Source organism: Vigna radiata, chromosome 5, assembly GCF_000741045.1.
Source record: "Vigna radiata var. radiata cultivar VC1973A chromosome 5, Vradiata_ver6, whole genome shotgun sequence".
NCBI classification, from domain to species: Eukaryota; Viridiplantae; Streptophyta; class Magnoliopsida; order Fabales; family Fabaceae; genus Vigna; species Vigna radiata.
The window spans coordinates 24,590,467-24,616,866 of record NC_028355.1 but is presented as its reverse complement, the minus strand read 5'-3'; the positions used below and the strand labels follow the sequence as shown (position 1 = coordinate 24,616,866).

Genomic DNA, 26,400 nt, shown 5'->3' with positions numbered 1-26,400 from the left:
TTTTTCTAAAGTGAGTAAATAATAATGTCACATGAAAATATGATATTCAACATATTTACATTTTTATTCTTTAAAACTAATATAAATTCCATATATTTTATAAAAATGTTTTGGGGTTAATTATTTAATTCTTAATTACGGTAATATTTTTATTGACTACCTGTTTGACTATTTATTCTTTTTAATATATATTGATATCATTGAATTTTATTCACATGAAATATTTTTCTTAAGAGTATTATTCTAAAATGATATTTAGTTTTTTAATATTTTATCTTTTATAATTAATATTTAAAATTCGCAGTCAATATTATATAGAAACATCTTCAAAAAGTTAATGGAAAGAGTACTCAAAGAGAAAGATGACCGAAAATTTGTCTTTTTATTCTTAATTTGTAACAAAAAAATTGACACCAAAAATTTCTCAGAAAGGGATAAGTTAATGGAGAAAATTATAAGTTTTAAAAATGTACATTTTATAATATTATCACACATCGTTAAAATAAATTTATGTTAGTAAAATAAATTTGACTTAATATTTTTAGTTCCCTAATTTTTTTATGAAACGAGACAATTAATCTTAAGCAAATTTATTTATAAATTTTTAATCGAAAAGGAGAGTTAAAAGTGAAAAAGAAGAAGTATGAAAAATATCTTGTATTTTATTGTTAAACCTTTAATTTTGAAGTAGCAATAGATTTTAAGAAAAGGGGTGAAAGTTAACCTTAATGTTTTTAATTTTTCAAATTTCAACAGCAAAGTAGCCGTTATTAAGATAGGCAACGGCTAGGAATAGTGACACGGGCGACATCACCGTCTGAAATTCGCTTTTCATCATTTCTTTTTATTCCGAGTGTTGGCTCAGCTGTCGCCTCCCATTTTCAGATTTCATTTTCTTTTTCTTCGGATTCATACAAACGTGAGTCTGCAGCGTAAGGGTGTCTTCCCAGTTATCTTGATTTTCGTTTGTGTTCTTTCAACGGATCTTGCTTTTCTTCATCTTCTTCCGACTTTTCTGATTCATGTTTATGGCACTGCACGCACTCACAGTATAGCAAAGCCAATGGAAGCCACAAAGGAAAACCGCCTGCCCTCTTCAGATCTTCAAGGTTGGTTCCTTCCTTATCCATTCTTTTCATTTTAATAATAATACTTGGATACGAGGACGAGATTGAGGTTTCGTTGTTTTTAATGTTTCTCCTTTCCTTGAATCACAAAGGGCATCCAAGAATGGAGGAGAATCTGAAGGCCCTCCATCACCGGTTGCCTCTCCGTAGCATCAATCAGAATCTTATGCCTAACAGAAGCCCTGTTCATTCCCGGTACACTTCCAAACCAATATGTTTCTCTCTGTCTGTCTTTAAAAGTTTGTCAACACTTCAATATACATTCATCTTTTTTGAATTTCTTTGATGATGTAGCAAGAGCAAAGGACACACAGTTCTGCATCATCAACCCCCTCAGCCTCATGTACTCTTCCCTCTCCATAAACCAGATGTTGATCATTTTATTTTTCTGTTATTTTTTTAATTTGTTTACTCTCTTGTCTTTCCTATCGATCCTGTTTTGTCAGGCAACTAAGAAACAGAACATGTTGGCTCCCAACCCGAGCTACACCTTTGACTGTGAAATCATAGCTATCGACGACGACGATGAGGATGCCAGTGACAATGCAGTTCCAGAATTCGTCAAGCATACTGAAGCCATGCTCGATGAAATAGACAGGATTGTAAGTCTTTGAACATTTTAATCTCATTGTCTGTGTTTTTTGGCACAATATCAATAATGTCGTGTGCTCCTCTGTTTCTCAGGAGGAAGTTGAAATGGAAGATGTGCAGGAACCTGTTTTAGACATCGACGCCTGCGATAGGACAGACCCACTTGCAGTTGTTGAGTACATCGATGATATCTACAGCCTCTACAAGAAAATCGAGGTAGGCTTATGAGCATGCTGCATCATCAACTATTCAAAATCTCTCTGCTGGTTGATTCTTGTAATAAAAAGCTGTTCTTTAAAATTACAAATTGAGTAGAATTTTTCTTGGTTTTGGACATTCATCGGATCCTCTCTCCAAATAATTAAAAGAAAACCTCCCTTGTAGATCAGAATATCAAACGGACCAGAGCTTTCTTGGGGCTTTGTTTTTTCGGTTGGAAAATGTTATAAAAGGGCCATGATTTCTTAATTACTTGAATGGAAAATCTGGTGCAAGGACTTATATATGATGTTGACCCATCAGTTATTTCGCAGGATTCGAGCTGTGTCTCTCCAAATTACATGACTAATCAATTTGACATTAATGAGAGGATGAGAGCCATTCTTGTTGACTGGCTTATTGAGGTACATTATTTACATTTCCATGTTAATGTCCTTTCAAGGGTTGAAATTAAGCTTCTCAAAACTTAATCAAGCTTTACGGCTTCTAACAGGTTCACTACAAATTTGAGCTTTTGGAGGAGACATTGTTCCTTACTGTCAATCTCATCGACAGGTTCCTGGAGCGTCAGTCAATGATCAGAAAGAAACTTCAGTTAGTCGGCGTAACAGCTATGCTAATAGCTTGTAAGTACGAGGAGGTCTCAGTCCCAACTGTTGAGGATTTTATTCTGATAACAGACAAGGCATATACAAGAGATGAAGTTTTAGCTATGGTAACTCATTTTATGCTTCATCGTTCTTTTTCTTTTTTGCTTCCTTTAATTTTGGAAAATGAATCTAATAAAAAAACATACGCCACTAGGAGAAATTGATGATGAACAGTTTGCAATTCAACTTGTCGGTGCCTACTCCATACATGTTCATGAGAAGATTTCTGAAGGCAGCTCATTGTGATAAAAAGGTGAGTAATGCAGTATTGTTTTACGATGATTTATAATACTAAAGTAACTTAACGAGCATGAGATCTGTGAAACTGTGTCAGCTGGAGCTCTCGTCCTTCTTCTTGGTTGAGCTTTGCTTGGTGGAATACAAAATGCTGAAGTTTTCACCATCTTTGCTAGCTGCTGCAGCCATTTTCACAGCTCAATGTAGCATGTACCAGTTTAAGCAATGGACTAAGACCAGTGAGTGGTATACTGATTACTCAGAAGAGCAGCTTCTGTAAGTTATATTTACCAGAGATGTCTTTATTATTGTTAGTGTCTGTCAGTTGATTTTGCTGAATTTGTGAAGTGTATATAGTAAATATTCTTTCTGTGTGATGTCAGAGAATGCTCAAGGCTGATGGTTACTTTCCATCGGAAAGCTGGATCAGGAAAACTCACCGGTGTATATAGAAAGTACAGTACATGGAGATATGGCTGTGCCGCAAAAGTAGAGCCAGCTCTGTTTTTACTGGATAATTAACGGGAATGGGAACCCTCATATGGAGCTTCTGGCTTCTGGGTAGCAATACTTTTGGATTTTTGGAGAGTGATTTGGAGAGCTTGGCAAAGACCTGGCAACCTTTCAGTGAAGGTTGTATTCAAGGCCTACCTTACTGGTTGTATAGAAACAGCCCTGTTTCTGCTGGATAATTTGAGAGTTTGCTCGTAGAATGCAAGTAGTAGTAGAATGCAACTTTCAGGTGTTGTTGACAATCACTAAAAGTTACTTTGAGTATAATGTGTGTAGAATGGATATTCAAGGTATTGTAATAATGGTTGTGATAGTATAATGATAAGATAAAATGAGTAGGTTAAGATTATTGCATTAGGCCTTCAAATTACATTTACTATTCCTAAATGCTCACAGTTTTTCAGATTACATTTGCGATTCCTAAATGGTTATAGGTCTTCAACTAGTTTCTTTTAGGGTCTGTTTTGTGGTGTTAGGATGATCACCAAAAAGATTTAGTCAGATTCTTAAATGACAGAAGTTTTATGTGTGGTTTTCCAAAATGATCCTCATCCAGGAATGAAAATTAGTGCCTTTATAGATACGACCTTAAATAATTGTTGATTTCAATTGGAATCGTAGAATTAATTTCTTAACAATTTATGTAAAGAAGGATTAAAACGAAGAAATGTAGAGAAAACACAAATAATAATAAATAAAAAATGAACATTTTTTTTTTTAAAATTTTTCTTCTAACACAATTTGACCTTTTTTTTTATATATATAAAATGTTGTTTAATAATGTTTAAATGTTTTATTTATTTGTTTATTAATTGATATTTTAATATTTAATTTCAATTTTTATAATAATATTTGGAGAATTATTTGAATATTTTAGTTTCATTATTATACAAAAATAAATAAGTCAATTCATTTTTATTATATTATAATAAGTTAAAAAAATAAAAAAAAAACATTCGTAAATGAGTTAATTCATTAATATATGATAAATCAAGTCAAATTTCAAATTTTTTAACAAATTTGCTAAATTTTTTAGTTCAATTCATGATAAACCAATATATATATAAACTGAGTTGATTCACTTTGACACCTATATTTATACTCATTAATACTCAACATATAAACATTCAATTACCATCCATCCTATTTATTTGTTCTTATATCTTTCAACAAGTACACAATTTTTATATTCATCTCATGAGATGGTTAAAAGATCAAACACATTACAAAATTTTTAAGAATTTACTAAACCGTTTTTAGTTCAATTCGTAATAAACCTATTCGTTTAAAGTGATTTGATTCACTTTAACGCCCATACTTATCCTGGTAAAAATTAGTATTTAAGTGCTATGTTATTTATTTGTTCTCAAATCTTTCAACAAGCACAGTCACGCAATCTTTATATTCACCTGAGGTGGTTAAAAGATCAAACTCTCCAGACATTGATATCAAGAAAAAAAAAAAGTATTTTTGTATTACATAGTTCATAAATAAAAAATAACTTTGTACAATCTCAGTAAAAATAAACTTTTGAATTGCATAACTTATAAATGATTTGATTTCTGAATTGCGGAATCCGAAAACTTTTTCCTATAACATATGTAGATTTCACAATGTAAATTTGTTTCAAGACAAATCAATCATTTTCATATTTTATGGTATAGAAAGAAAATATGAAGGTGTAAAAAGAAATCTCCATATTTCTTTTTGTTGGTCACAACACCCTCCAACGATATGTCAAAACCCACATTTAAAATACATTACTAGAAATATTAAGAAAAAAGAACGTAGTATGTAGTAATAACAAAACCTTCATTATCAAGAACTCATAAAATCATAATGACAAAGAGGATCTATCGAAACTCACTTGTTTATCCTAATAATACCAATAAAACTAGGAAGATTAACTAACTATACTCACAATTAAAAGGGCTTCAGTCAATCAAAATAAAACAAGAAATAAGAAATGTAGAAGTTAAACAAATTTCCTAATTTTCGAGGCATGGGGTTTTCTTTTGAAAACCCATGAAATCCACGTACAAAATACTGTAGTAAACTATTTAATGAAAATGAAGAAAAGGATGGATAGGTTTGGGAGAAAAATTATAAGGTTGGGGTTATGTTTTTTTTTTTTAACTAATTAATTAGTGCGTTCTTGGGTTTATCTATCTTAACTAACTCAATATTATTCGAAAAATAAAATTTGAATTAAAGAGCACAACATAAATAGTAAAATAGCCTCTCTTTTTTTAAAGAAGTTAATTAAATAAGCAAATAGGATACAATGATTGATATGTAATTTTACTTATTTTGTTCTAAATGTCTATTTTTTTTGTTCTAAACATCTAAATCAGCTAGTTGTTAGTTGAGTTGGGTGTATGAGCTGCTGTAAATTTAGTAATGAACCTTGAAAAATGTTGTAGATAATGATTTTAAACAAAATGCACATTATTAACTTTGGGCATTTCTTCTATCATATTATATATAAAATTAACACTATTTAGCTATGAATTACTTTAACTTTTACTAGTTTACTGCCATGGTGTAGGGATGAACAGCAATAACCGTCTTATAGTAAAGAGAACAAACCAATTCCTCTTCTGAATCAATGTACAGGTCCTCAAGTACAAAAAAAAAACCCAGTGTGGAAATCAGTTTGTTTGCCTTTGAAGTACTTTTGTTTCAAACGTAATCCAAACAAACTTTTAATTCATCTTCAATTCTTCTTTCTTTGATCTATTTATTCTATAACTATTCTAGTTTATCCAACCTCGTTAAATAAGACATGCGATGCATCAAATTTTATCTTATCATCAATATATACTTTTGTGGGTGGTAACTGAGTATGTTTCATAACTACTTTGTTTTAAAATAAAATTACATTATAAATAAACTGTATTTTGCAAACAGATGGCAAGTAGCGTCCAAACCCAAAATGTTTTCATCTTATTCGTGATCACAAAGTACCTCCCTCTAAGATGACTAAATGGTAGTTGACAAAGTGAAGTACTCGAGAATCATCTTCCCAAGCCATCATATGTTCAATCATATTCTGCAATTGGCAGCTGGACAAGTTGTAAAAGAGAAGAGAGAAAGAATCAGAAATTAATATATCGAATTAATACAGTAGCAATGTGCCAAGTAAACGAAAATGTAATACATTAGAAGCAGCCCAAATAGCATGGGCAGATGGAGTACATCTAGAGCAAGAATAAATTACATTGCTTTCTACTTCTACCCCTCAAATCAAAATCCTAAATTAGCCCACTTGATGTTTGTAGTATTAAAATGGAAGTGAATAATTGGGTAAATGCAAGTCAATCATAAGTTATTCGCCCCAGTGAGATTGTTTTCGAAATTTTTCTTTCCAGTTCACGTGGCTTGGAGCTAGTCCATGTCAACAAAGAAAGTGCATCATGCCATATTTAACCAGAATTGCAGCAGAGCAAACACTTTTATATAACTTCATTACTGTAAGGACTTTAAGGACAATTTAAATACAACTCCACTGAGATAAATATTTTCTAAAACAAAAGTTATTTGTTAGCTAACTCTGATTAAACCGTGGATACTAATTATATAAGGCAGCTTAGTGTGCACTTACTACAATACACAAATTGATTCAGATCGAGAGTAACTCTGCCTTGTTTTGCTGTATCAAAAGAATTAAACAGATTCCTGCAAAAAAAAAAATAATAATAATGAAAGATCCTTATTATAATATTGCAGTGGATAACAAAATAAAAATTCAACGAGGTTGGAAAAAATGGTGTTAGAAATCTGTGGCTTTCCTTTCCCGGACTTTGTGTAAAATGAGAACATACCGTGCAGATTGTAAGAATATACAGATTGATATGAAGTCGTCCAGCCGAAACCTTCCATTTTTACTTTGATCAAAGCTCTAAGAAGGAGGATAGAAAAGAAATAATTTAGCATGGTCTTCTGTATTGCATTAATGTGCAACAAGAATTCAAACTAAAATTTACTTTAGATGTGAAAACAATGAAAAATAATTACAACGCTAGCATAACATTATAGGATTCTCCATCTCTATTTTACATCCAAGCTATCATTCCAAGAAAGGAACAAAGAAATAAGGATATAAAGATGTTTTACCTCACAGACAGTGTAAAAAGCAGGAGAATCCAGCGTGAAACCAATTTTTACCAAAGCCTGGAAACATTTAGAATTCATCAAGACGAGTTGCAAGAGAGAATGTTATGTGAAATATGCAGAGTCTTGTAGTCTCTCAACACTGGAAAAAGATAAATGCTAGGACTACACATTGTAACACACTTTCTCACTGATAGGAAATGATAAAACTGGTAGGTCTCACATCTTATTAACGACTCTCTTGATTTTGTAGTTTTTAATAATCAATAAAAAGGGTGTGTTCCTAGAACTCAAGGAAAATACAGATCATGAAAGGACACTACTGTAAGAGGAGAATATGAACATTACACCAACAAAGGACCTTGATATTTTGTTTCTACAACTTGGAGATCAGTTTTAAGAGTTATAAGCTCAATTGGATGGAATAAAATACTTGCAGTAAGTACACGGTATAACTCACAGAATAATTAAAAAAATATACCTCAAATACATCATCAGGCACAAGAAAACCACGACCCCTGCATCAACGAGAACCTAACAAATGTTACGACACATCCATCCACAGATAAAAAAATTACGTAATTATTTAAATTTCAACCAATAAGCTTTACTCTCTAACGCGAATCCCTCACTTTAGGGAAGCCAAAGCGACTACTGCTCTATTTTGCGTGATTCAATAGTACTATCCTGCAATCTACTGATTGGCATTCTATCACATAAAAGGTACTTAGACTTTAGAAGTAGCAGGTCAAAAAAGTATTAAGATTCGTACCACCCACAGTCGCATGGTTTACGAACCTTCTTCACATTAATAATTTCTTTCGGAAAGGTCGTCCGTCACTTAGTAAATCTAAGTAAGTGTAACTATAAAGGAGAATAGTTTATAAAAAGAGACATGAGGCGAAATTGCATAAGCTTATAACGGAGGTGAAAATAAATAAAAAGATCACCTCTCTAGGTCCGAAAATGCATGTTGAACCTGCAAAGACATTTATTTAAGTGGTATAAGAATACACTGGATGAATATCAATGGATAATTTGAATTTATCGATCGTAATGTGATGTACCTGCAGATAAGGGACGACATGAGTTAGGAGGACAAAAGATGATAATTGAGGTAGTCTTACAAATAAAAGTAAGTAGTAACCTTAAGAAGGAAGTTGTTGAGTGCAACAAATTCTGACAGAAAGAAATTGTTTGAATGTTAGAGAGAGTGGAATGTCGGAATTAAAAGATAAAATAAAAAAGGCATGGACAGAGTAACAAAAAAGGTGGAAATTTGGCGGGATAATGGAAAGTGGATAATAGGGTATTGAGAATGGCGTGTGTATGTACCTTGAAAGCTCATGGTACCATTTCTGTCGAAATCGTACATCCTATGGAACGGCATAGAATGAATCACAGAGCACTAAGGAGAGAAATAAAAACGGAGAAGAAGAAGAAGAAACCTGATCATCTGGTGAACCACTGAGAGGGGGAATTGCAGGTTGCCCACAGCCAGAGCTGCCTGAAAATGAGAATGATAAGAAAAAAGAAAGATAAGATCACATCGCCGCAACCAACAAACACTCTTTTTACCTTCAGCTGCACCGCCGTTATGCTTCCACTTTTCTCCGAGTCAACGCGGTCAAACCATTCTTGTAATGTTACCCTGTTCTCCATCCTCTTTCGTTCCCCACAAACTTCTTCCTTCCTCCACCCAACTAACAAAATGCCTTTTCAACCTAATTAAAACGCCGTCGTTTCATGTTTATCAATTAATAAATGAAAAAACTTCCATTTCCTTTTTTATTTTTTGTAATTTATAATTTATAAAAAGAAGAGTAATAAAAACATGGAAAAGAAAGGAAGGCAAGGCAGTGGAGAAGAGAGACGTGTAAAAATTAAATTGATTGTGATATTATTATGTTACCTATATATTTTTTTTTTTTTATTTATACTTTAGGAGGGACGAGGGAGAGAGAGGTTGTTGGGAGGATTGGGATGCGAGATGGGAAAAAAGGGTTTCCTTTGGTGAATTGAATTGCTTACTTGGTTTGCCATGCTATGCTGTGCGATGCTATGGTTCTTGGCATAAGGAGACGATCCAGGTGAGATGACGCTGCGAATTCACCATTCTTGAATTCAATCCATCGTTCTTGAATTGAATTTATTTAGCCTGTTATCATTGATGTCATCCACTGATCCAATAAATCTGGTGAAGATAACAGGTGATGTCTGAGTTGAATTGAGGTATATATAGTGGTGCGTGTGTGTGGGAGTGATTGGTCAATGAACAACACCAGCATTCTCATCCAATTGGTTTCCTCGCCTCCCACATGGGCAACTGTAATCGCAGCCGCATTTCTCCTCACTACCCTCACCCTCTCCATGTATCTTCTGTTCGAGCATCTTTCCGCTTACAAGAATCCCGAGGAGCAGAAGTTTTTGATTGGGGTTATCCTTATGGTTCCCTGTTATTCTATTGAATCGGTAAGTCCACACTCACCTCCCATCCCTCATATCACATATTACATGTTATGTCTGCTCACTTTCCGCTTCCCTCCAACCTCAACCAGTTTGTATCATTGGTCAATCCATCAATCGGGGTCGATTGCGAGATTCTCCGGGACTGCTATGAATCCTTTGCCATGTATTGCTTTGGAAGATACCTTGTTGCCTGCCTTGGTGGCGAGGAACGGACCATTCAGTTTATGGAAAGACAGGCTCGTCTCTCTGTTAAAATTCCTCTTCTGCAACATTCTTCTGACAAGGCCACTATTAACCATCCCTTTCCTCTCAACTACTTCTTTAAACCCTGGAAACTCGGTCATCGCTTCTACCAAATTGTTAAATTTGGCATTGTTCAATATGTATGCTATGCTTCTCTTCTGTTCTGTCAATCATCCCTTTCTTTTTCCTTTATACTAATACTCTCTCCAAAACTTTCAGATGCTAATCAAAGCTTTCACTGCTATTCTCGCTGTAATTCTTGAAGCCTTTGGAGTCTACTGTGAAGGAGAATTTAAAGTAGGATGTGGGTAAGATACTCTCAAATTGCCTTGTTCAACCATATCACATAAAAATGTTCCATTTCTTTTCCCCCCTTGCTTGCTTTTTTTGCTGTCTTAAAATAACTTTTTTTTCCTTATTATTACCATTCTTTGTTATTCTTTTAAATGATTATTAATGTTCCATGGAACATTCAACCTCTTTATCTACGAAACCATACATTTATATTAGGTAGAGTTTTGTGAAACTATGTTCTGCGATCACCTTTCTCTTTACGGTCGTTGACTCCTACATCTATGTTATATTTTATGGTCATCTTCTGCCAAGTACATATGCATTTTCTATCACTTTTGCCCTTAACTACTTTGCTAATATAGCATAAAATGAATATTCTGCCTGACAATTCAGAACCCAAATTTCTGAGGAGCTATTTATTAAACTATTCCAATTTCACATGAATAGATAACCTAGAAGGGAAACAGAATTTTTGAAATAAACATGAAAATCTTGAACTGGAGGGAAACAAGAGTATCAGGCAAGAAAAAGAGGGGAGGAAAGGAAGAAAGTATCCAATCATGGGATATAGATTATTAGATTACATTTCCATTTATATACCCCGTATGAATTTATCCTTTGACACCTAAACAGCTTTAACATAACCTGGTATACCTGAGAATGGTAGCTTAAATTGTAGTCAGTAACTTGCCATTCAAAATTGTTTCTTCTGTCTTAAAACATTTTTAACTAGAGAAATAATAAATCATCTTTAAAGATTATCTCAGTAATCCTACTTCATCCTAATTATTTTTGGAGGAAAGGGATGACGAGAGGGAAGTTTTGAGACTCTCTAAATATTAAATGCACGTTCATTTTTTGTCTTTCTTCACTCTTTATGTAATTAGAAGGATTATTATAATAATGTATTTAAACTCCTCAGATAATCTTATGATAGAATCTCTTAATTTGGTCTTTAACCAAACCAATGGCATCATGTGATCCATGTAAGCTGACCTCATCTAGTGCGATAAGGTTTTTGTTGCTGTGATGATGTGTTTAGAGGATTTAGCATTTCTCTTTTGACTATATGTTTTGCACTGGATTCTAAGAAGTCTTCGAGCAATTATTACTGAAGCTCTGTCAGTTACTTTCATGCATAGGTGTTGAATTTATTATGTTTATTTCTAGATTTGGTTGTTAAAATTTCATATTTGGTATCTTCNNTTTNAAGTTTGTCTTCTCATGCAATTCTANNGACAGGTTAAGGTTTTCAAGTTATATATAACTGTATGAGCTTTCTGCTACATTTGTAGGTATCCTTATACGGCAGTNGTTCTGAATTTTAGTCAGTCGTGGGCTTTGTACTGCCTTGTTCAGTTTTATACTGTTACAAAGGATGAACTGGCTCATATAAAACCGTTGGCCAAGTTTTTGACATTTAAATCAATTGTGTTCCTCACTTGGTGGCAAGGTGTGGCAATTGCTCTCCTGTGCACCTTTGGTCTGTTCAAAAGTCCCATTGCTCAAGGCTTGCAGTTCAAGTCAAGTGTCCAAGATTTCATCATTTGCATTGAGGTAGACTTCTTCCTCTTGTGTTTGCCTTGCTTCATTTTATTTGGTAATTGCATTAGGATCTGGGACAGCTTTTTAATTGAATTTCTTTTGTACCTATTATATCTTACAGCTGACTGTTGTAAGGAAGCATTTTCTGCAACCATTAAGCATGACTAACTCGGTTCCTGGTCCTCCATGGTCCAGAATGCCTGGTGAACATGGTCTAGGAAATGAATTCTCTCTTTTAATCATAGCCTAGGTGGGAAGTAAATTGTGCAATTTGAGCATGAAAACTTATCTAGATGGTTTATTTTAGTTTGCTGCTAATTGATCTGTCTAAAAGCCTATAGATTCAAGACACAATTATCTGTGTTGGATTAATAAACGGTGTGCTTAAATATGATATGATTGTTTTCATGGAACTGGGTATTTTTTGGTAAATCCAACTTTTAAACTGATGTAGTTTGGTTGATCAGTAGATTGATCATTTAATTAATTTTGATAATAATAACCAGGCATGATGCCGTGGGATGACAATACGCCCGCAATGCGGTAGTTTGTAATTTATATTTTCAGTGTTCTGCTACATTTTGCATGTAATTTGTCAACACTCAAGCTCTTAGGCCTCTAGACACTGTTTCTTGAACTTGTACTCGAACCTTTTTGGACTCATAAGTACATGTTCAACACTTCTTATCTTCATGTTTTACATTTTTATGACTGCTTCAGATAAGGGGAAGAATAGAGTTTAACAGCACTTTGTATTCATCAAGCACAGATGGGAATTGCTTCCATAGTTCACCTGTATGTGTTTCCAGCCAAGCCTTATGAGCTAATGGGAGACCGCTTTCCTGGAAGCGTTTCAGTTCTGGGAGATTACTCTGCTGACTGTCCTCTGGACCCTGATGAAATTAGGGACAGTGAGAGACCCACAAAGCTGCGTCTTCCTACACCAGATGATGATACCAAGAGTGGGATGACAATTAGAGAGAGTGTTCGTGATGTTGTTATTGGTGGTGGTGGATATGTAAGTATCCCGAAGTTTGCTAATATAACAACATTGCTTCTTTTTCTCTGGGCATGTGGTATTAGTTAACACCGGGTAAAATCCCCTACTAGCAAGGGTGAGGAAATAATATTATTCCCTCGTTCTCTTGAAAAATGAAATCCTTTAAAGTATTTATGAACTTATCATAATGGGGCTAATTCATGGTTAATAAAAAATGAAACAAACAATCTTCTTTAAAATTATTCTAAGGAGAATAGGGTCAAATATTTCCCTTTAGTTTGCCAGGTTCCAGCACCATGTAGAAGAAATTACTTTTAATGTGTCCAAATTTTCAGTACTGTGCATATTTTGCCAATCTGCAGTTTCTGAACGGAGTCCACAATTCACAGTAGGCAGCAAATGTTGTGTATACAGATATACATATGTCCTCTTAATTGAAAACTTGATCGGGAAACACAACAAATGTTCATACCGTGATATTTTATAAAAAAATAGAGAAACACTAGATAGGTAATAAGATCTTGGATACGATTAAGATGGAATCTTAAAGTGAGCTGCATCTGTCTGAAGTTTTTTTTCTTTTTTTTTGTTTACTTCAATTTTCTACTCCATTCATTCGTATTAATTTATTTTCTAAACATGCCAACAAATATGATTTATTAGGAAACTTCAGGACCAGAAAAGATTGAAAAATTCCAAAGTTATTTTTATCAGTAGTAGACAAATATTGGCTTATTAATTTCAATTTCCTTTTTTAATATTGTATCTGCTTCACCCTTTCTTTGACACTCAGATTGTTAAGGACGTGAAGTTCACTGTTCATCAAGCTGTGGAGCCCGTGGAAAAGGGGATTACTAAATTCAATGAAAAACTACATAGAATCTCCGAAAATATTAAGAAACATGACAAAGATGGAAGAAGAACCAAGGATGATAGTTGCATTGCCTCATCATTACCTGCAAGGAGAGTGATTCGGGGAATTGATGACCCCCTCTTGAATGGGAGTGTCAGCGATAGTGGCATGTTGAGGGGGAAGAAACACAGAAAGAAATCTGGATGTGCAAGTGGAGAGAGTGGAGGTGAGAGCAGTAGTGATCAAAGCTTTGGAGGCTACCAGATTAGAGGCCGTAGGTGGGTAACTAAAGAGTAACCAATGATTAGGGAACAGCTTATGAATGGGAGGAATGATTTGTTACATGCTCAGGCTGGCTTTTGAAACATGTTTGGTGCATGAGAATTCTGGTTGATATTTTCTTGTATATTCTTGTGCCATTGTTTGAGGGGTCTTTCTGTATTTGTATAGAGGTTACTTCTGGCAGCTTCTAATGCTTTGTACCAAACTAGAAATGTCCAGCGGCTGCCAGAATAAGCCATTGTTTCTCGGGGACAATATTATTTATACTAGCTGGGACTTTTGGAATTTATATTTGAATGATAATGTTAGTTTTATTCATTTCAGATAAATGAGTATATTTTACTGATGTAAGGAGAGTTAATGGATCAGGTTGGCGTTGTACGTGGTTTGATACCTATGAGAAAATGAGAAACACAAAAAAATGGATAGATACATATTTTTGCTGTTTGATGGTGGGTGGGCTGCAAAGAACATGTGGGAAGGAGAGGAAAGTTGATAATCCCATGATATATTCTATTTTCTTCTTTCTTGTCCATTTTGAGAATGAAAAACACATCTAAGTCTCATAGAAAGTGTTTCATTAGATAATTATCAATCTTTTACTCTAGATACATTTGATTAAAAAGATAGTGAATTTTGCCCTTTATTAGCAATTTATTTGCCAGTGCATTAAAATCATGTCCCGTAGACTTTAAAACATTTTAACCATGTTTAATGTCTATTATAAATAGTAAACTTTTAAAAATAATAAAAGATGTGAACAAGTATAAATGCAGGATTTGCTACTAAGAATAAAATATCCTCTTTAACTATATCACATCACCACTGTCATCACTGTTCTGGCATTGGTGCTGTAGAGGGAGAACGCTGAGGAGTAAAAAAAGAAAAGCGTGGAACAAAGTTTTTTGCAAAAGTGCATTTTATATGTTTCAAAAAGTTTATTTTTAAAAAGTTTATTCTGAAAACTTGTTTCGAAAAAATTATATATGTTTGGAGACTTATTTTAGAAATTTTATTTCGGAAAACTTGTTTCATGATACATTTGATGTGTTTCTATTCTGAAAATCTTATACAAAAAGTTTTATTCCTAAATTTCATTCTGAAAAGCATGTTCTATAAAATTCAGAACATACATGTTAAAAGAAATTGTTCCTTGGTTCAAACTCATTACCTCTCATTAATAATTGAATCTAAACTAAAATATTAAGAAATATAATTGCCAAAAAATAAATTATGAGATATGAGTGAGAGTTAAAATCTTGTTATGAGAAAAACTCCTAAAAGTTAAGATTTCATTTTATATTCCTACAAAGAAAATTTTCATTAAAAAAATATAAAAATACTTACATTAATATAGTGTAATAATTCGAAAAAAAAAGTAAAATATAATGATTCAAATTCTTATATTATTTTCCGTATATTCTAAACAAAAATGTTTTTAAATGAGAACAAGTAAAAACTCCTTTATATAAATTCTATAAACCCAATATTTCATTCTTGTTAAAAAAAAAACATAACAAGTGAGACATGATTAAAAGCAATGAGTTTGTATTCTACTAATTTTTGTTTTCATATATAGACTATAACACACTATTAGAATTAATAAGTTTTATGTTTTACTGTTAAAAAAAATTAAAGAATGGAAAGGAATTAATTTTCTTCTCAACACATCTCATCCAATCCTATTCTTATTGTATTAATTTTATATTTTAACATTTACTAAAATTAAATAATTTATGTTATGATAAATTAGAAACTAGTCGAATTTAGTTATTATTATATTTATATATTCAACTTTAAAATGTTTAAAATTATTATCGCAATAGTATTTTATTTCAATATTAACATATTAAATGAAGCAAATAAAATAATGAAAGCAAAATTATAATGAAACCATTCATTTAATAAAAAATTAAATAATAAGAGTTTAATTAAAAAAATATATAACTTTTTAATAATAATTGGTGAAAAAAGAAATTTATGAAAAAGTTAAAACTTAATTAAATTTAGTTTTTGTTTTTATAAAAATATATTTAAAAAAAGTTGAAAGTTGTTATATTTATTTAAAAAGAAAAGAAAAGAAAAGAAAAAAAAAAGAAAAAGGTGGATAATAGAAGAGAACGAAAAGAGGCAGTGGAGAGGAGTAGTGATCCTGGAAGCATCCGACGTGGAGGAATTGTGATCAGACGGAGAGAGAGAGAATAAGGGAAGTTCTCTTCTCTTTTTCTCTTCTTCTCTTTTTCCCTTCTTCTCTTTTTCCCTTCTTCTCTTCTTCCACCGTTAACAGAAATGAAGATGGCGCTGCTCAAGGCACCCACACCCCAACTGCAATGGCGCTGCAGTGTTGCGCCCACCACGCTGGCGTTTCCTTCTTCTCATTCCATTTCTACGGGTGAGTCGCTGCCTTCCTTTACTTCCCCCAAATAATCACAAACCAATGGCAATTAGGTCAGCTACGGATTTAACATCAATGCCTGTGGAACTGATAGGAAGGGGAAAAGGAAGAGAGTGGAGTTGGAGGGTGAAATGCAGCAGCAGTGCCGGTGCGGAGATTGAGAAAGGGACTGCCAATTTTGGGCCGGGGAGCCCAGTCAGGCCAACCAGCATTCTAGTGGTGGGGGGCACCGGAACACTTGGAAGGCAGATTGTGCGACGGGCACTCGACGAAGGCTACGACGTCAGGTGTCTGGTCAGGCCCAGGCCCGCTCCTGCTGACTTCCTTCGCGATTGGGGAGCAACCGTTGTCAATGTAAATGTCTTGCCATTCATCACCACTTCTATTTCTCTTTTCGATATCACAGATATCTTCTGTTTTTCAGCTGTAACCTTTTTCTTTCTTTGATTTGTATATAAACATTGTTATGCTTCCGCTTTGGAACTACACTATCTCTTCAATGATCATGAGCATTTTTCTCCTGGGAATTTTGTCAAATACTAGCACTCTCTTCACTCTCTTCTTCCCGTTCTCCAGGCTGACCTCAGTAAACCAGAGACCATTCCTGCTACCTTGGTCGGCATTCACACCGTCATTGACTGCGCCACTGGCCGTCCCGAGGAGCCTATCAAAACCGTAACCAACCCCCCTCCACTCACCTTTTCATTTAATTTCCTTTCCTTTACACACATTTTATACAATTCATACATACAAACATAGGTAGACTGGGAAGGAAAAGTGGCTCTCATACAATGTGCCAAGGCAATGGGCATTCAGAAATATGTCTTCTACTCCATCCACAATTGTGACAAACATCCCGAGGTTCCCCTCATGGAAATCAAGTATTGCACTGAGAAGTTCCTCCGTGATTCTGGCCTCAATCACATCGTCATCCGCTTATGCGGTTTCATGCAGGTCACCGCCACCTTACTCTCCCCACATTCCATTCCTTTAATTTCTACCCACTTCCATTTCATTCATTTACAATCTTTCCTTGCAGGGTCTTATTGGTCAGTACGCAGTTCCCATCCTTGAAGAAAAATCTGTTTGGGGAACTGATGCCCCCACCAGAATAGCTTACATGGATACTCAGGTAATTTATGTACCACAATTCATCTCCCTCCATGCTTTCTTTCCCTCTTCATGTTTCCTTTCTAATCGCTCTGCCTCCACCCTTAGGATATAGCTCGCTTGACATTTATAGCCATACGAAATGAGAAATTAATTGGTAAACTTCTAACATTCGCTGGTCCCCGTGCTTGGACAACCCAAGAGGTAATCAACTTATCTTCTTCTGCTGCTATTCTTTTTCTCTACCTCCTCCTCATTCCTCCTTTTTCTGTCAGGTAATAACCTTGTGCGAGAGGCTCGCTGGCCAAGATGCTAATGTCACCACAGTTCCAGTCTCCATTTTAAGATTCACTCGTCAGTTGACTCGTGTTTTTGAGTGGACAAATGATGTTGCTGACAGACTCGCATTTTCAGAGGTACTTATTTCTTTGCCCACTACACCTTTAGTAAATTGATTTACTGTTGCAGGGAATTTCTCCGTTACCCACCTTTTCCCTTTAGATCAAGCAACCATCCAGTATTCATTCACTGTTGGTTGGTCGGTTATGTTTACGGCATTTTCTTAAAATTATTATGAAACCAAATAAACTTTTAATACCCACCAGTGAGCCATACCCATCGGGCAATTCCCACAGGGGCTTTACTGATTTGTGGTGACTTCTTGTTGGGGGTGTCTGAATATTGTTGTTGCCTTATTTCTAGCATTCATAACTAGAATTTTTCACATTCTTCCACTCCACATATACGTTGTCTTTTAAGTGGCTACCTCTGGTATATAATAGTGGGTGGATGCTTCACAAAACAGATAAATGAGTGATGCATATTCGGTATGCTCACAAACTCCACTGAAATTTCTGTTTAGTTCATAATTAGACTTTTATAGAAGATCCTCTTCAACATTTTCAACAAAAATGTATGAGATGATTTTAACTTTTGAGAGAAGTTTTAAAATGAACACTTGGATTGAATCGGGTGGAAAGGAAATCCAATCTGATCAATCTTCGTTAGTGTCTCCATGCAAACTAAAATGAATGGTTATATTTTAGAAAATAAAATATGGAATTATATATATTGTTATAAAAAAATAATGATTTGGATTCTTGCAGTTTTATAGTTTATTAGATTACAATATAATTGTTGATTTTTTTTAATATACTGTTATGATTTTCTCATAAACATATTCTTCATTTCATGTAAGTCAAGTTCAAAAATTTAAACTCTTCCAGTGGTTTAATTGTGAAAATATCGTTTTTATTGATATAAAATGGACACATTTTTTCATAAAGTATTTTTTTGAGAAAAAAATAAACAGAAAATATGAAATAAACCTTTTATAAGATAAATTTAACTTTATGTATAAATCGAAAAGAAGCAGCTGTAAGATAGAATATTTATAAATTAGTCTATATATAAGTTAATTTTAGTTTATGAAGAAATTTATTTTACCTTTTTATTTTTATTTTAAATACGTTTGAGAAGAAAATGGTCCAAACTTTATCTTTTTGTTAGAAAGAAAAAACAAAATGTGTAGTTGAAAAAATTAAGGCATATCTGTATCATTGTTCTTCCTCATTAGTACATGTGATAATTCTCTATTTAATTTGATTATGGGTGTTTAATTTTATCTTTTTGGTGTATTGGCTTTTGAATTTTTAATTTTTGGGTTTCAACTTCAAGTGTGTATCTTTCCTTCATATGATTTGTTATATTCTAAAAATTTATAATTTATTATTAATCACGATTCAATCAGCGAGCTATGAACTAAACGTTCACTAACTTTGTCTGTCAAACAAATAGAAGGTTATGTTATATTATAGTATCACCAAAATATAGTAACATTATATTTTAGCTGTGACTAAATGGCATTTAGTGTATACAAAACTTTGTATTTCCTCGTAGTGGTAATAAAATATGATTAAATGGGAAACTATGCAGGTCCTTAGCAGCGATACTGTGTTTTCTGTTCCAATGGCGGATACATATAATCTTCTTGGAGTTGATTCAAAAGACATAGTTACACTGGAAAAGTATTTGCAAGACTACTTCAGTAACATATTAAAGAAATTGAAGGATCTCAAGGCCCAGTCAAAGCAAACAGATATTTACTTCTGAAAGATTATTTGTAACATAAAACCAGTTAAGGGATGTAGATATCTAGAAGTCTCGTTTATATATATAATTTTTTTTTTTTCCGGTTGGTGTACCTAAGAAAGCTGAGGATGTACCATAAAATTCAGACATATTATATGTTTACATAAGTTAAATTATCTTGTGATAAATATAAGAGACAATGCTGTTTATTAATTGCCAGATTATCATATTTGCATTTAACAGCGAAAGTAAAAGGAAAAGAATATAAATTTTAGTAAACGTATTATTTTAAAACGTTATGAAATATTAGATAGAAATATAAAAACAGTGTAAGAACAATTTATTTATAAATAGACTAAGGTTGTTAAGGCAAATTATTATGAGTAATGATAATTATAACATGATTAACAAAATTAACACATTCGTTTCTTAATATGAAATAGCTTTGTTATTTGAGATGGGAATTGGTCAAATGGAATAATAGAAAAAAATTTGGTACATGAATGTTCTATAATCATTTGAAATATTGAAGATGTTATTTAAGGTTTTATAATCATTTGAAATAGTTGAAGATGTTATTTAAGGGGTTTGTGTAATTTGGGTACAATTTTTTTTAAGTAAATTATTTGCTTACTAATTCTCAAAAATCCAAAGAGAAAGTTACTGTGAAAATTTTGCTAAGTGGACTTAATTCTGCTTAGCGAAATCACTCTGGTAACATATCCAAAGTCTACAAAAAATCACCCAATAGATTCAAATTTCACTCGAGATATGGATATTTGAAAATTTTGATACTTTCTACCCAAAATTTGTTGATAAAAAATTCAACCCGGTGAGCAAAATTTGTAAAAAGTATTCATAAATTTTAAATACATATTTTTTGTTTAAAAATATACGTTAATTATTTATCTATTTGTGTAGAATATAGTACGTTTTATGTTTTAATTTATTTGTTTCGATTTTATTAGAGAAATTGTTTGGTTATGTATATACATATATTAAAGTGGTGGATAATATGTCTTGTATAAATAGATATGAATTGAGGTTAATGATATGATGTAGAAGTTGAAATGTATAATGAAGATTATGTACGTGGGTAATGAAATATATATTTGAGTAAGAATTTATATTTAATTTAATTAATTGTCTTTTTTAAATGAATCATTTGTATGAAAAATGTGAGTGTAATTGATGAATTATGAAATGTAAATAAACGTGACTTAAAATTCAATAGTGTGACGTGGATATAGGTTTACCAATGAGGTAACTTTATATGTTATGTATCCGTAAAATGCATTGAATTTGCGATCTTTGTAAATCATAAAAATATATCATGTTGTGTAACATTTCTATTAGAAAAATATAATATATAATTTAAGAAGTATACATAAAATAATAATAAAGAAAAAAATAAAAGTAAATCAATTTTTAATTCGTGGATAGAAGGAAATTATGTATATACTTTATTATTATACCTTGTTAATTACTTTTTTTTTTTAAATTTGATTGGATAATGAATATAGATGATTAGTTAAGATAAAATATAATGTATTTTGATAATCCTAGAGTCTTATAAGTTTTATTGTGATGAGTTGGGATTATGTTGAATATCTATGTTTAAAAAATCAGAATTTGATAGGTTAGAGAATGAAAGACAAGATTAATATTACGAGATATAAGAAAATATTAACTAAGTATCAGATAGTCTAGAGTAATGTTCTCAATTAGAATATTCTTAGTCCAAACATTTACCTAACATCATTTTTTGAGTTAAAATTCTCTAAAGTAATAATTATAATTTTATCAATATTTATAATTAGAAGTACTTAAAAATTAATAAATTTTGTATGTTTAAAATGGATTATAAAAAATATATATGCATATGTTCAATAAAGTAAAATTGAATCTTACACATATAAGTAAATTCCTAAGCTTGTTGTTTGTTATTCTATGTTAATTTTATTAAAATTGATATTTGAGACTTATAGTTTTTTTTTTTCATATTTTTCTTTTATACGTGTTTGTGACATAAAAGTAGTTATTCAAAAAAAAGTTTCATTAGACTCTAAGATGTTTAAAACTTAGTTTTAATATCCTTGAATCTTGAATGGCATTAATTATATAGATAGTTATGATTATATATAATCACTAAATTATATATTCTTGCATGCATAATGTCAAAATTATTTCATGACTAAATTATTGTAACATATTAAATTTATTCTTAAAACAAGTAAGTCCTTCTTTACTAAAATTATTTACTTTATATAAATTATAGTTATAATATATTAATATATTAAAATTTTTATTCATTTTGAATGTAATTATATAGTAGACAGAATAGTAGTTAAATAGAATGAAATAAATGCATGATCATCCTTTGGTCTTGGTCTTCCTCGACATCACCTTTAGGAAGCCGCCGGGCTGGGCCCCACACACGTTTCTGGTAAAACTTGAATAATGAGCGTAAGCATCTTGTATTATAATAATCTAGATGGATCTTGATATTTAAATAATTATTTTTAACAATTTTTTTATAATATTTTATCACAAAATACGTATATTATCATTTTATTAATCTATTTAAATTTATGTTTAAAAAATATTTAAAATTATTATAGAAAAAAATTGTTAAAAAATAGTTGTTAAAAAGAACTTTTCCTATATTTTATATTGTATGTATAAAAAGTAAAATTAGGAATATGATTTGAATGAAGTAAAAGAAAATGTGAATAGAGTGGTGTGGGAGGCTATAAATAGATAGAGAGGGAAGAAAGGGAAATGAAAAGCATAGAGAAATGAAGAAGAATAGAATGATATGGAGCGTAGGAGTGATGCTGTGGACACTGTTCGTCGGAGGAAGCTGGGGAGAGCAGTGTGGACGCCAAGCAGGGGGTGCACTGTGCCCAGGGGGTCTCTGTTGCAGTCAGTTCGGCTGGTGCGGCTCCACCGATGACTACTGCGGCCGGGGTTGCCAGAGCCAGTGCGGGGGAGGACAGCCCGCTCCAACTGATCTCACCGCTCTCATACCCAGGGCCACCTTCGACCAGATGCTCAAACATCGCAATGACGGAGCCTGCCCAGCCAGAGGCTTCTACACCTACGATGCCTTCATCGCCGCTGCCAGAGCTTTCCCCAGCTTCGGCAACACCGGAGACACAGCCACTCGAAAGAGGGAGATTGCGGCCTTCTTCGGGCAAACGTCTCACGAAACAACCGGAGGATGGCCCAGTGCACCTGACGGACCATACGCATGGGGATACTGCTTCCTGAGAGAGCGGAACCCAAGCGATTACTGCTCCCCAACTCCCCAGTTCCCCTGCGCTTCTGGCCAGCAATACTATGGCAGGGGTCCCATCCAGATATCCTGGAACTACAACTACGGTCAGTGCGGAAATGCAATTGGGGTGGATTTGATCAACAATCCTGATCTCGTCGCCACTGACGCCGTCGTCTCCTTCAAGTCCGCCATCTGGTTCTGGATGACTCCACAGTCCCCCAAGCCTTCTTCTCACAACGTCATCACCTCTCAATGGACCCCCTCCGCAGCCGACGTTGCCGCCAGGAGGCTTCCGGGCTACGGCACTGTGACGAACATCATCAACGGAGGCCTGGAGTGCGGCAGAGGACAGGATAGCAGGGTGGAGGACCGCATCGGGTTCTTCAAGAGATACTGTGATCTGCTTGGTGTTGGCTATGGCAACAACCTTGACTGCTACTCTCAGACCCCATTCGGAAATTCTGTGCTTAATCTCCATCCCTTCGTCTGATCTACACTGTTCAGCTGACACCCCACTCTCATCTCATCAAAATAAATTAACTTGTTCACTTTTAAATAAAATTGCACTTGCTGGAAAGCTACTTTCTGCTTTCCTATATCAGCTGCACAGTGGAACTTCTTCTTGGCTCAAATCGTCACTAATTTAACTGAATGTCTTAGCAGAGCATGCTACTCTCCATCTGTCTTTGATTTTGTAGAGTTTGTTGTGTTGACTCTGCGCATGGTTCGGAAGAATGTGATGCATGATGCATAATAAATGTATCCAAATCAGCCTTTTCTACTTCAAATTATTGAATCGTTACTGATAATGCAATATTACACACAGAACTATTCTAAACTAAACAACTACTAAAAAAAATCAATTACAGTTTGTAATGAGCACGGCAACGTGAGGGGAAGATTCAACCTGCTTTGGTATATGTCTCTGTCAACTGCAACAACAATCACTTGAACTTGCAACTCCTTTAAGTTGTCCATCTTTGTTTTTCACAAATATTTAATGACTTTTTTAATCTCTGTATTACTTTTTACTTCATCTTCAAAGTTAATATATATATTAGCCACTTTACTTACAATTTTAAATCATAAAGATCAAAACAAATAGTTTTGAATATTGGAATCAAAATACAGAATTTGTATAATTTTATTTAAAATTAATGTCAACAGTCTTTAATATAATTTGAATTCTTTGTTTTATATTTTACAGCTTTTTTCATTTAATAATTTTAAATCTTAAATTCTATCATGCTAAAATTGCCTAAATCTGTTAGTTTGACTTTGACATTCAAACTTTAATACAGTAAAATTCAGAGATATCGATCACTATTTTCTTAAAGTTGTAATGAATACATTTAGGATTATCAGATAACAGAGATTTAAAAATAGATGATGAATGAAAATTGTATTTTCAAAATTTATTAACTTTCTATTTAAAATTCTAAACCTCGTAATTTACTTTATCTTCTTTATGTGATACCTAAGTTTTTATTATCTTTTTCTACCAATTAGAATTTTGAATTCAGTAGGCTTTTCCTTTTCTTTATATTTTGTTTTATCTTTTAATATTCTCTTGCATGCATGCAGTGTTTAGGGGTATTTTTGTATATAATCTAACATGGAAATATGGATTCTTATCTGAGTCTGGAATGATATGTTTGGTTTTTTGTTCAAGTTTCTTAAGAATAAGTAACTCATCTACTTGGTTGGGGTTTGGTTGTATTTAGAAAATAAATGATAACAGTGAGGAAGAAACTTTTATAGGATTTAATAGAATATATAACTATTAACAAATTGATATTGTTATTGAGAAATAAGTATAATCGATATGACCCAAACACATTGTTGGTCATATTTGGGTTCAATGTAACCTTTGAACTTATAGTACAGTACAGTAGTATTGTTTGAATTGAGTAACTAATTTCCTTGTAAGACAATATAAGATTTTTGTTTGTAAAATTAAAAGAGTGCTGATTCTTTTAAATTGATATTGAACTTTGTGAATGATTCTATGTTATCCCGTTTTATATTTTTATTTTATTTTTAATTATATTTACAAAAAAAGAAATAAATTATCAAAATATTAAAAGCTACTGCTCAGACATATTTAAATAGCACAACAGATTTTAAACCATTAACATATTTACGTAATTGTCCACTATTTTTTTATATATAATTTTCATTACTAATATTTTTTGTTAAAATATATATAATCACGAGTTATTCTTTCTCTTTGATTTACAATAGAGGAGATGTAAATGAGTAAACACTCCACAACATGCAATACTAAATAATTTTTTAACATTTCAAAATAAAAGGTTAATAGACATGATTTAAATTTTAACGCCTAACTTTATCCAAAATGCATTCCCTTCCCTTACAAAATGAATGATCTAGAAGTGATATTTAATAATTTCTTATGATTTGTAGTTCATGAATAACTCGTAATGAAATTTATTACGGATCAACGATTTAAAACAATTCAAAAATAATGTTCTAGAATTATTTTTGGTAGATTTCTGCAAAGTGCTTGATGAAGAGCGACATTGGGAGACTGAAAAAAAAAATAGATATTTGGGGTGGAGGAAGAAATTCGGGATGCCGAAAAGAAAAAAGCTCTTCATTATGATTTTGAACCACAAAGCCCTATAAGGAAAAGTCAATAGTGTAATTAAAATAATATATAGGTGGAGTAAGCAGATATTATTACGACATATAACATGTATGTACGTATGTATTAAGATAAAGATGAATGATATTTTTCATATACAAATTTTTTACATTAATTTAATATTATTCTGTTTTATTTTTATTTTTTTTATTTTACGTGTCAAATAAATAATAAGTGTAAAAGTATGTGATTAGCTTTAAAATAATTAACATGATAAAAATGGTAAAAGGATGGAGTAAGGAGCTTCGTGTACAGACAAACAAACACACTGCTTATTCATTAGTGAATAGAGATGAGAAATAGAGAGACATAGGCAATAATACACAGATAGATATAGGTGTACATATAGATACAGTTGATGCTTGGTAAAACGTATAGTTGTTCGATGGTAAGCTAGCGATGAAGACGGGGATCGAGAGAGTTGTATTGTAAGAGTCTTTTATATGAAGCACAAAATATGATGTTTTGACAATGGTTTATATAATATATGAAAATATACCTAGTTAATGTGTGGGTTTTTGTACCTTCATAGGCAAATTTGCCTCATATATTACCAAAGTAGGCAAATTCAAACAAATTCAAAGTCAAGGGGAAGTCGTGTTACCCCCTAACGACTTCAAAAAGAGAAGTCGTGCCACCATTGCACAACTTCACACTGTTCATATGAACAGTGATGAAGTCGTGCTACCTAAAAACGACTTCATGTTGTTGTAATCGATT

General features: G+C 32.7%; 5 protein-coding genes across 8 annotated transcripts; 4 read left to right on the top strand and 1 right to left on the bottom strand.

Moving 5' to 3' along the window:
- Nucleotides 1-785: 785 nt before the first annotated feature.
- Nucleotides 786-3,689, top strand: LOC106760964 (G2/mitotic-specific cyclin-2). 2 transcript variants are annotated; one of them, XM_014644421.2, is made up of 11 exons: nucleotides 786-919; nucleotides 1,051-1,109; nucleotides 1,220-1,322; nucleotides 1,422-1,470; nucleotides 1,574-1,729; nucleotides 1,812-1,934; nucleotides 2,252-2,341; nucleotides 2,431-2,652; nucleotides 2,742-2,840; nucleotides 2,922-3,100; nucleotides 3,208-3,689. In XM_014644421.2, exons 2-11 carry the CDS (start codon nucleotides 1,064-1,066, stop codon nucleotides 3,344-3,346), a joined length of 1,206 nt encoding a protein of 401 aa, XP_014499907.1. In that variant the 5' UTR covers nucleotides 786-919; nucleotides 1,051-1,063; the 3' UTR covers nucleotides 3,347-3,689. The 2 variants fall into 2 exon arrangements, with proteins under 2 accessions (XP_014499907.1, XP_014499905.1); XM_014644419.2 differs by having other exon boundaries at nucleotides 794-932.
- Nucleotides 3,690-6,128: 2,439 nt separating this feature from the next.
- On the bottom strand, nucleotides 6,129-9,182 carry LOC106762216 (sorcin). The gene is made up of 10 exons (XM_014645993.2): nucleotides 9,029-9,182; nucleotides 8,899-8,957; nucleotides 8,786-8,826; nucleotides 8,598-8,629; nucleotides 8,401-8,429; nucleotides 7,932-7,968; nucleotides 7,454-7,510; nucleotides 7,162-7,238; nucleotides 6,942-7,015; nucleotides 6,129-6,402 (listed from the first exon to the last, which is right to left on the bottom strand). Exons 1-10 carry the CDS (start codon nucleotides 9,110-9,112, stop codon nucleotides 6,383-6,385), a joined length of 510 nt encoding a protein of 169 aa, XP_014501479.1. The 5' UTR covers nucleotides 9,113-9,182; the 3' UTR covers nucleotides 6,129-6,382.
- A 170-nt stretch (nucleotides 9,183-9,352) lies between these two features.
- LOC106762215 (protein LAZ1) lies at nucleotides 9,353-14,482 on the top strand. Of its 3 annotated transcripts, none has more exons than XM_022781120.1 (7): nucleotides 9,353-9,540; nucleotides 9,661-9,922; nucleotides 10,009-10,302; nucleotides 10,382-10,470; nucleotides 11,752-12,013; nucleotides 12,771-13,116; nucleotides 13,795-13,904. In XM_022781120.1, the coding sequence occupies exons 2-6, from the start codon at nucleotides 9,722-9,724 to the stop codon at nucleotides 13,086-13,088; spliced, it is 1,164 nt and encodes a 387-aa protein (XP_022636841.1). In that variant the 5' UTR covers nucleotides 9,353-9,540; nucleotides 9,661-9,721; the 3' UTR covers nucleotides 13,089-13,116; nucleotides 13,795-13,904. The 3 variants fall into 3 exon arrangements, with proteins under 3 accessions (XP_022636841.1, XP_014501477.1, XP_014501478.1); XM_014645991.2 differs by having other exon boundaries at nucleotides 9,372-9,540; nucleotides 12,771-13,019; nucleotides 13,795-14,482; XM_014645992.2 differs by having other exon boundaries at nucleotides 9,372-9,540; nucleotides 9,654-9,922; nucleotides 12,771-13,019; nucleotides 13,795-14,482.
- A 1,798-nt stretch (nucleotides 14,483-16,280) lies between these two features.
- On the top strand, nucleotides 16,281-19,945 carry LOC106762229 (uncharacterized protein ycf39). The gene is made up of 8 exons (XM_014646006.2): nucleotides 16,281-16,528; nucleotides 16,626-16,885; nucleotides 17,108-17,206; nucleotides 17,291-17,485; nucleotides 17,571-17,663; nucleotides 17,750-17,845; nucleotides 17,917-18,057; nucleotides 19,577-19,945. The coding sequence occupies exons 1-8, from the start codon at nucleotides 16,426-16,428 to the stop codon at nucleotides 19,751-19,753; spliced, it is 1,164 nt and encodes a 387-aa protein (XP_014501492.1). The 5' UTR covers nucleotides 16,281-16,425; the 3' UTR covers nucleotides 19,754-19,945.
- A 2,558-nt stretch (nucleotides 19,946-22,503) lies between these two features.
- Nucleotides 22,504-23,800, top strand: LOC106762230 (endochitinase). The gene has a single exon (XM_014646008.2). It carries the CDS (start codon nucleotides 22,531-22,533, stop codon nucleotides 23,500-23,502), a length of 972 nt encoding a protein of 323 aa, XP_014501494.1. The 5' UTR covers nucleotides 22,504-22,530; the 3' UTR covers nucleotides 23,503-23,800.
- Nucleotides 23,801-26,400: the final 2,600 nt, after the last annotated feature.